At 36.2% G+C, this 9,503-nt stretch overlaps 2 protein-coding genes across 9 annotated transcripts in view; one reads left to right on the top strand and one right to left on the bottom strand.

Annotated features, from left to right (window-relative positions):
- LOC110835260 (neprilysin-1) overlaps positions 1 to 8,024 on the top strand; it is a 29,870-nt gene extending 21,846 nt beyond the window's left edge. For 7 of the 8 annotated variants that reach the window (XM_022075296.2, XM_022075294.2, XM_022075293.2 and 4 more), the window contains 9 exons: positions 692 to 788; positions 1,550 to 1,726; positions 2,170 to 2,282; positions 3,492 to 3,583; positions 3,977 to 4,025; positions 4,516 to 4,583; positions 4,972 to 5,096; positions 5,334 to 5,498; positions 6,302 to 8,024. In XM_022075296.2, coding sequence (XP_021930988.2) covers positions 692 to 788; positions 1,550 to 1,726; positions 2,170 to 2,282; positions 3,492 to 3,583; positions 3,977 to 4,025; positions 4,516 to 4,583; positions 4,972 to 5,096; positions 5,334 to 5,498; positions 6,302 to 6,475 — 1,060 coding nt within the window. In that variant the 3' untranslated portion in view covers positions 6,476 to 8,024. The remainder of the gene's footprint in view (positions 1 to 691; positions 789 to 1,549; positions 1,727 to 2,169; positions 2,283 to 3,491; positions 3,584 to 3,976; positions 4,026 to 4,515; positions 4,584 to 4,971; positions 5,097 to 5,333; positions 5,499 to 6,301) is intronic. The other variant, XM_022075297.2, reaches the window with a different exon arrangement.
- Positions 8,025 to 8,398: 374 nt separating this feature from the next.
- ND-MWFE (NADH dehydrogenase (ubiquinone) MWFE subunit) lies at positions 8,399 to 9,436 on the bottom strand. Its single transcript, XM_022075326.2, has 3 exons — positions 9,101 to 9,436; positions 8,704 to 8,790; positions 8,399 to 8,592 (listed from the first exon to the last, which is right to left on the bottom strand). The coding sequence occupies exons 1-3, from the start codon at positions 9,197 to 9,199 to the stop codon at positions 8,566 to 8,568; spliced, it is 213 nt and encodes a 70-aa protein (XP_021931018.1). The 5' UTR covers positions 9,200 to 9,436; the 3' UTR covers positions 8,399 to 8,565.
- Positions 9,437 to 9,503: the final 67 nt, after the last annotated feature.

Here is a 9,503-nt window from a genome sequence, read left to right on the forward strand (position 1 = left end):
AAGAGCAGAAACACATAGAATTTCTTCAAAGCTGTGAATATACTTTGTAAATGTTGACTGTGATGCCATGCAGGTGTTAGAACTGAGGATAGATTTGAAATGATCCAATGATCTTCTGAAGCGCTGCTGACCACCTACGAGGTACGATGCAGGATACAATCAACATCTTCGTCACTGTCAGAACCTCGAATCTCATACTTTCTTAAATGCGTTCTTTGTAACTTTACAAACCTTATTTTCATTTATATTTATTTATTGCAGATATGAATCTATCACTGGAAATACAATCACAGGGCTGGTATCGCATTGAACAGAGCCAGAAATTATATTTTCCTATATTTAATTAAATATTTATCGCATTGGAAAAATGTTTTAAATGGAAGGTGTAGATATTAACGAGACCTGTTTTCTTGTGTGACAAGTAGTTTTGAGAAAATCAATCTTTAATTTAGTAGTATGTAAAGCCAGTATTATATTTACTTTACAGTTTTAGTGTGAGGCACCCCAGTACAAGGCTTTCAGAAACTCTGTTCAGTAAGACAGACGGGCGGTTGAATCGAGAGACACGATCTCTTCTTTTTCATTTAATTAATGCATTTGTTCTAAGAATTAATAATGATGAATAGAGTTATAAATATGTTGGGATGTCTGGCATAATGCTGTATAAATAAACTGCTGACATGTTCCTCAGGTCAACTTTGTGCCTTCGCCGGGTGAAGAAATTGCTGCCGATGGCTGTCAGCTATACGTTTGCAGTGCAGGACGACGTTGCCAATACCGTCTCCAAGGTAATAAAGAAACTCATTGTCAAGCTGAAAATTTAATTTCAAACTGAGCTGGCAAGAACAGAATTAGATAAACACTTTCACTACTGCCTTCAAGTGAATAAGAGACCACATGCCACATGTATACAAAACAGCGGGTAAGGCTGTTATATTGTCTGTCTAACTAAATAACTAGATGGCTTAGGGAACCCAAAGGTTCATCACCAAATTAACCGAAGCCTTCCACTGTACCCTGTCCTGGGGCAACAAACAAGGTCGTTAGCCTTACACCCAACACCCATGCTGGAGGACCACCCTTCGACCGCTGTCCACGATGCTTATTCATTTTTTTTTTTTGATTCCGCCTTCTTTAATGATTTTGTTTGTCATTCTACCCCATTTTTTATTTTTCCCACAATACATCTCAAAAAAATTTTGTATTTTGCTTGCCATTTTTTGTTGTTTTGCTTTGTGCCGGTCTATGTTTCAGTATTAAATGTTAGAATCGATTTAAAATATGCTTTATATTTTAAAATTTCATTTACTGCTAATTAGAAATGTATACTTCTTTACAGCATTTCAAAAACTGAAACAAATATGTACATTTCTTCAATTTTATTTATTTTTTTATTCGTCTCCACTTTTCTCTGTTTCTTCCCTTGCATTTCTTTCTCTGTCGTCTTCTGTTCCTTTATTGTGTTTTTCCTTCTCCCATCTTTTGCGTGCTTATTTATTCCTCTGTCTCTTTCTTTCCTGCCCCAGAGGTATAGAGTGTTTGTGCGCAGGTGTCAGAAATGCTGCAGGACATCAAGACTAGTTTCAATTCCCTCGTCCGCAACGGAGACTGGATCGATCCCGAGACTAAGAAAGCAGCTCAAGAGAAAGCGGAAGGCATCACCAGTTTCATCGGCTATCAAGAATGGCTCCTGAAACCTGGCCAGTTGGATGAGCGTTACAGTTCGGTATGATCAATACGTTCGCTGCATCATCAGGGCATTTGGCTCTAAAAATTAAAATGAATAGTACCTTTGAATATAATGAAAATCAATCACATGATGACTGCAGGAGCGCCAACTTCTGAAGTATCATTACACGAAATATACAGTACCTCAGGCAAAGAATGAATGTCGCAAGTGCCATTATGGTGTAATTAATGAGCCGATAGGAAATCGTCAGGCATTCATCGCGTAAGGAGGTAGTCCACAGGTCTTTACGACGTTGAAATAAATGTCTGTAAAGTTAAACTCTTAACATAAATAATTTTGGAAGAAGAGAATGAAATTTGGAAATACTCTGAATAGAATAAATCCACGTTTTACTCTAAAGAACCCGTAGTTTAAGCACTGATCTCAGGTACAATATTACGTAGAGGGTAAAGTTATCTTTTGTTTGTGTGTGAGGCCAGCTGAATCTGGAGGATAATGAGTATCTTTGGAACATCCTCAGGATCAAGTCCAAGGAAGTGCAGGACTTCCTAAGGTCACTGCTTTATCAGTCTGGAAAACAGAAGAACGACAGGTATGACGACAATCTACTTTGACCTTTGTCAGGTAACGCGCAGACGAATATTAAGATAGCGAAGATTCCTGTTGTAACCAACCAATCTACCGTTCAGTCAATAGCTTTTAATAGGTTGTTAGATCAGAGGGGCTTTCATGGTGCGGAAGCTGTGACTTGTGGTACGATGGCTGCCTGTGAAGATTGACCTTTTCAGAACCTCCCTGTCTTTCTTTTTTCTTTCTTCATCATTCCCTTTCTACTTCATTTTTCTTCCTCCGTTTCCCACTTTCCTGTAACTGATTGACAGCCGTATCTTTGAGGTGATACGCGTTTCCAAAATATTGATCCGCACTTGTTTGGTGTCAGAAACAGATGACCACAGTTCACAAGGTACATAAAGTACAGAAACCATGAGAATTATGGTGCACTAGAAATTCCCAATTTAATAACATGAAGTGATACAGTGATGAGGATGAAAATTTCACTTGGTAGTAACTTTTAAATTGTCTCTCCAGCATCTCTTTCATCTTTTTTCTTGCTCTTTGCTGTAATGTTAAAAATTCAGTGCTATCTTCAGCCATTATGTCTACATGGTTGTTCAATCTTATCGCCTGTGTATTAATCTCTTTAATTTACACCTCATGTTTCACTTGTATTTCAGTATTTGGTTTTGTCAAGTTGTAGACATTTATTTCTCATGTCTCTCTACCACGTCATGTCTATACCCCACTACCGTATATCACCACTGATATAACTAATATCGTATACAGTTTTAAAATATATTATTCGGGGTCCGCAGTGGCTGCGCGGTCTGAGGCGTGGGTCTTGTGCCGCTTGGTCGCAGGGACCGTGGGTTCGAATCCCACTCAAGCCATGGATGTTTTTCTGTGTTGTGCTGTCCTGTGTACAGGTAGAGGCCTTGCGATGGGCCGATCCCTCGTCCAAGGAGTCCTACCGAATTTCCATAGATCAAGACAACTGGAAAAGTTGGGGACCCGTAAAGGGTACCGGAAAATGTACAAACATTGTTAAACCGGAAAAAGAAGAAGAAAATATATTATTCTAGACATGATTTTGCTAAAGTGTTTAATTTATAAACTCCATTAACTGTAATATGAAATAGCAGACTGACTAGATTGTTGGTGTCTTCACCGTAATGTAAGAAAGGAATTTTGTCCCGTAGTAACTGTTAAAGCCACAGAACTTCTAACATATTTTCTATGGTAGAATGAATTGTTGCTATTCACACGCTGCCAGCTGGAATGACATTGATCCTCTTCAGGTGAACGCTTACTACAGCCGCACAGAAAACGCAATAAGTAAGTATACACGAGCATTTGTCACAGTTTGGCGAGTATACATTTATTTCGTTTTGTGTAGGTACGAAACTCTATTTCTCGCTTTAAGTTGTCCGAACACAGGAAGCTGAGGAGAATATTTGGGCTTAAGAATGAGGAGAAAAAGGAAATTTAAAAATTAAAGAGCTTCACAATTGTAATCTTTATTTAATATTATTTGGGAATTGAATTAAGTAAAATAATATGCAGGATATGTAGCACGCACATATACACATACTTGCATGTGTACGTATGGTATGCACGTGCGCACACACGTGTACATATTTACATACGTGGAAAGAAAGGATTCAGGGAACTAGTGTGAGAGGGCAGATGATCTGACCACCACGTATAATTTTTCATTTTATGTTTCAGTAATCCCAGCTGGCATCTTACAGTTTCCATTTTATGATAGGGGTCTGGAGTAAGTACTGAATTACTGTACGAAGTTTAATATGGGCTTAAAGTAAAGTAAATTAGAGAAAAGTAAGGTAAAATGAATTAAAGCACATGCTCGCCAGCTTTTAACATGTAACCCCCGTGTCAAATTTAGAACTAATGGTTCTCTTGGGACCACAGTAATTTTAAAATAAAGAAATGCTTTTGTTTGATCAAGATTACACCGAAGACTAGTTTTACTTAAAGAATCGAGGGATCTGATCCCGGACAGAAGCAGAGAATATTTCTTTGAGATTTTGGGACCAATTACTCTTGTTTCAAATGGACATGAGGGGGGGGGGGGGTCCTTTCCATGGGGGTAAAATGCGGTCAAGCACGATGCTGAACAGCTCACCTCTATCTAGCACTGAGGTCAAGAACAAATAGCAGCTTCACCTCCTGTACCAACAGAGCACCTCCGTGGCATGTAGCGGGATAGCTTTGCACTTGACAACCAACTTTTGTCCGTGTTTCAGAGCTCTTAATTATGGTTCCATTGGAAGCATACTGGGACATGAACTTACCCACGGCTTTGACATTGAAGGTAAAATTCAAATGAATTTTATGTCTCACATTTTAAATGTGCCAGAAGATTTACTCTATCCCAGTGGAAGATGATTAATGATCTTCATGATTTACATCATTTTCAGATTCTTTGTACATTTAGATTTTTTTTTTTTTTTTTGGAAAGTCAGTAAAACATATTTGAATTTGTTGCAAAGTAGGTGTTACGTTGCGTCAAAATGAACCAAAATTACATTCTCTTGACCAGTGTAGATCAAAAAAAAATCTAATATAACAACAGTGTGCTAGTCATAATGATTAATTTACATTTCATTAACTGGACTGAAGTTGAAAACCAGACCCTCAGCTCTGAACATCTTCCGTAATAATTCCCCTTGGTTCTTTATACAGTGGTATTTTTCTTTCAGGAAAGAATTATTGGAAAGATGGAAGCAAAGTGTCCTGGTGGAATGCGGACATGTTGAAGGCCTATGAAGAGAGGGCAAAGTGTTTCGTGGATAAATACAGCCAGTACGGCTCAGGCAGTAGCAAGGTACAGTACGACTGTTAGGAAATATTGATGTGGATTTAGAAGTTCCATGGTTAATCATTTTTATCGTTGAATCTACTTTTGGGCTCTGTATAAAAGTGGCATGTGTTGCTAATGTTTTGAATTTACATACTGCCTTCATTGACCCTGATGATGGGAGGCAGTATGTTCCACTGATAAAGTTAGCAACACGAGGAAAAGTATCATACCTTATTTGATTGTGCATTGGATTGTTGGCAGCTTGATGGGCTCCGTACTCTGGCGGAAAACATAGCGGATAACGGAGGCATAAGGGAAGCATACAGAGGTTATCAGAGGTATAAGGAACGGCATGACGTAGAACAGGTCTTGCCAGGGTTGGAAGAGTTCTCACATGATCAGTTACTGTTCCTAGCCTTCGCAAATGTGAGTATACCTTTACACCTTGTTGGACGCAAGATAGTGTTTTGCACTTGGCGTAACGTACCTTCAGAACATGATGAATATATTTTCAAGTTAAGATTTATATGATTTCTTCTCTTCCTACATTTTAATGTAAAATTAATCTTCTATCATACATGAGCTACGTTTTATACTGCAAAGTTTAAAACTTTTCAATTAATTGAATGTATGGGAATGAAAAGGGCATATATCACACAAACGAGACTTTCAACAAAGTGGAAGGAATTATTTATAATGTTGTAGAGAGTTAAAAATCCAATAACACTATTTTTCAAGTCACAATTAGTAACAGTGATATATTGAAGTTCTGTTACCACAGTTTTTCTTCCAGTAGCTCGTCTTTGACATGTGCCCTTTTGACACTTTTTGTAAACATAAATAGCTTAGAGGGAGGAAGATTACCTGATTATTTGAAGAAAAAAAAATTGTATATCATTTATCAAAATTACTGTAAATAAGTTTTTAATTTATATTTCAGACTACCATTTTTGTTTCAGCTAATATTTTGGCAAAACTAGCACTTCAATAATTCATTGCAACTTTCTGAAAATTGTTTTTGTGTACTGAAATTTTAGGACCGACACCAGCAGAATCAAGGAGCTCCTCGTTATGAAATTCTCTCTCCCAACCTCTTGTCACCTCATCTCTCTTACGTACAAATATCCTATCCTCCCATGCAAGTTACATGTCCAGCCCATATTAACCTCTTTGATTTTTGTTGCAAAGGTGGTAGTTGCCATATAGGTGTAATGTCTTTTGTCCCACAGATTTGGTGCCTGGATGAGGGGCCAGATTACGAAGCATTAGCCACCAAAGATAGCCATAGTCCGGGAAAATATCGAGTTCTTGGTTCACTGTCAAACTCACCAGAATTTTCTGAAACGTGGAACTGTCCTCTGAATTCCCCAATGAATCCTTCTGACCGCTGTATCATTTGGTGACTGTTTGTATGTATGAACTCTGCTTCAAATGCAACAGGGACCAATGTCCGTACATACCTCAAGTCAGGGAAATGATTGTTATCGCAAGTATGAAATATTGTTGGTTAATTATTATCCTGTTTTGCTCCAGAAAGAATTTTAACAATTCATGCATAATTCACATGCCATATTTGAAGCGATGGTATCAGAGAAATTTGAACGAGATCGCTGGTACACAAAATTATACTGCAGTTTAAATGGGACAATCAGACGGCAGAACTCAAATTATTTAAAGGGAAAGATCTATTTCCACGTCTCCCTCTCTGTATTTTATAACTTCCGTGAAACTTTTATGAAAGTTGAACATGATTTTGAAACTAAGATTTGTTTTGGTTACAGATTTCATAGATTGTAATTGTCATACATATGATTACAGTTGATGCTAACAATTGAATGAAAATGGCTCAGTAACTTAAACTTTGTGAGAAACAAAAAATAATTGTTTTCCTACAAGAGGAAGATGCATTGAAAAACAACCTATTTCAGGACAAATATTTCTGAAGTTATTAGAAACTCTGAGTTTACTTTATGATTTACCCATGTATTTTATATCTACTAAGTGTGTGATATTGGTGCTTAGCCGTACAAAGTCATCATAAATATATTTTTACACAAGTCTGAATGTTTAATATAATCAAGAGTGTGTTTGTTTTGTGAAGAAAACCTAGTTCTGTGATATTGAAGGTAACAAAGTAATTGTTTATTATTTAAAATTTTCAGGGGACTGTCAGACATTGGAAATGACAGATACCTTTTAAAAGACATGCAAAGCGTGATAATAAATTATTATTATTATTATATTACTTATGGGTATGTAATTAATTTATCTCTATATCATGAAAATTAAATATTAAAATTAAGGCATAAGTGAAAACAGACGAATATTTCAGAACATAGGAAGAAATTATACAACTCATATTCTTCAGTTGAAAACAGAACAAGACCTTCACTTTAATTTTTGCTGTATTTCATCATTACTTTAAAAAAAATTAAAGTAAAATTTAATATTAAAAGATTAACTGCACAAAGTGTTACATTGCAAGTTGTCATATGCACTTAAGTGTTTTCATTTGAAGAAGTGTGTGTACTTTGTTCAGGATGGTGTTGCTTCTTGGGAAACTCAAAAAAGCAATGTCACATCAGCCCCTTCAAGTATTTAATCTTTCTTGTTTGCATTTGAACTGACTGAATAATACTATACTTGAAATATCATAAAGAAATTATTATTCTGCCTCTTTGTGTATTAAGATAAAGAGCCTGTTCATCTCCATTTGATTTCTCCATCTCTTCCTTGGTCACCATAATCCTCTTCTATCTTGGGGTTTTGTTAGCTATATTAACACCAAGGGACCTTGCATATCAAATGTAATATTCTACAGCTGTTCCCTAAAGAAATCAGTTCTTACAGAATGACCAGTGCCTAATTTCTTGTGTGCCTTTATATTAAATCAGAAACAATACATTTACAAGTGTGTATTTAATGTATCGGAATAAATATCGTTTCGTGACACGCTGATTATATTTTACACCTAGTATAAAAGTATGCTGTGTACCATCATCCTCAAAATCAAATCAAATAACTAGAAGGAACTGAGGTGTCTGGAAGTCAAGAGTGGAATTTTGGGCATTGACTTTTCAAATGACAAAATAATTTCAATGTAGTTTTATCATAACAATGACAGCCTTCTGGGACATTGCATATGCATAGTCTCACACATGTAGACTGACATTTCAGAGGGGCATATTACCTCTGAAACATTACTCTGCTTTCACAAATCTATATGGTATTATCTCTGTACTCACTCTGAATCCATCCTCTTTGCATGGTATCCTTCATTTTAAGTAAATTATACCATATTTAATTTTTGTTCAACTGTAAACTCATTGCCTATTTTACTTGCACACTGTGCATAATTTATTTTTCTCGTACAAGTAATTTTTACAAATTTACAATATTCATATTTAGTACATTTTAAACATGCTAACAATGCTGTTCATCAGTCATGATTTCACTTTCTGTTCTAGGAAATGAATTTCATGTTCTAATCTGTTCACTCATCGGGAATGGCTTCAAGACCCTGAAATAACAAAATAACAGTGAATTCCCTAAAGTTTGGGTCAGTCCATACAGTTTCAATATGTTTATGTAATATAAATATAGAGTAATATAACCTTTTAGTTTTACTCACTTTGGCTTTATAAGGATCTCCTGTAAGCCGTTCATCACGCTGAAACATAAAACCTTCCCACACGTGTGTCTTATCGCGTATGGTTGCCTGCAAAAATAAGTGTTCGTTTTACAACTCAAACACCTCACATCCACCCTTGCAATAACTGAAAAACAGTAAACAGGCATAAAAGTGGTCAATGTTGATTTGTAAGCCTCATCAGGACTTTGTCAATATTTAATTTTTTAGGGAGTGATGAAATTTGGTTTCATTCATGCCTCTGAATTCCACAGATGCAGACTACAAACTACAGAACCAGCAATACTACAACAATAATTTTAGCTCCTTAGTAAATGTTGTTGTGTTATAAACCAGTGGGAGTCAGACCCACTTACAGTAAGTTGCCGTTATTACTTACATTGCCAAAAATCAGTAGATGTCCAAAGTGCTTTACAACAGGTGGGATAGCCAGGGTCACAGTAATAATGGCAAAACTAGGTATTATTTCAAACCACATCTTTCTCTAACGAGTCAGCCAGCTGATTCACTGATGTGATCCTACCATATACTGCCTCCTGACATAATCTGTGCCGTATACCATACCATCGTAAAGTTGATAGTGCACATAATTCATCTGGTAAAACAGCTGAATTAATTGAGAATTATGCAACATATTAACAAAAAGACATGACTTCTATTAAATTTAATACTATGTCTTTATTCGGTTGTTAACTGTAACTATACTTTTCGTATATTTGCATATATGCAGTCTTTAAAGAAGTCTTCATTACAGTTTGCAGCATTGTATATTTGCCTTCCTT

The sequence above is a fragment of the Zootermopsis nevadensis genome, unplaced genomic scaffold (genome assembly GCF_977971745.1).
Source record: "Zootermopsis nevadensis isolate Lab colony 2312 unplaced genomic scaffold, Znev_1.0 Znev_ptg000031l, whole genome shotgun sequence".
NCBI classification, from domain to species: domain Eukaryota; kingdom Metazoa; phylum Arthropoda; class Insecta; order Blattodea; family Termopsidae; genus Zootermopsis; species Zootermopsis nevadensis.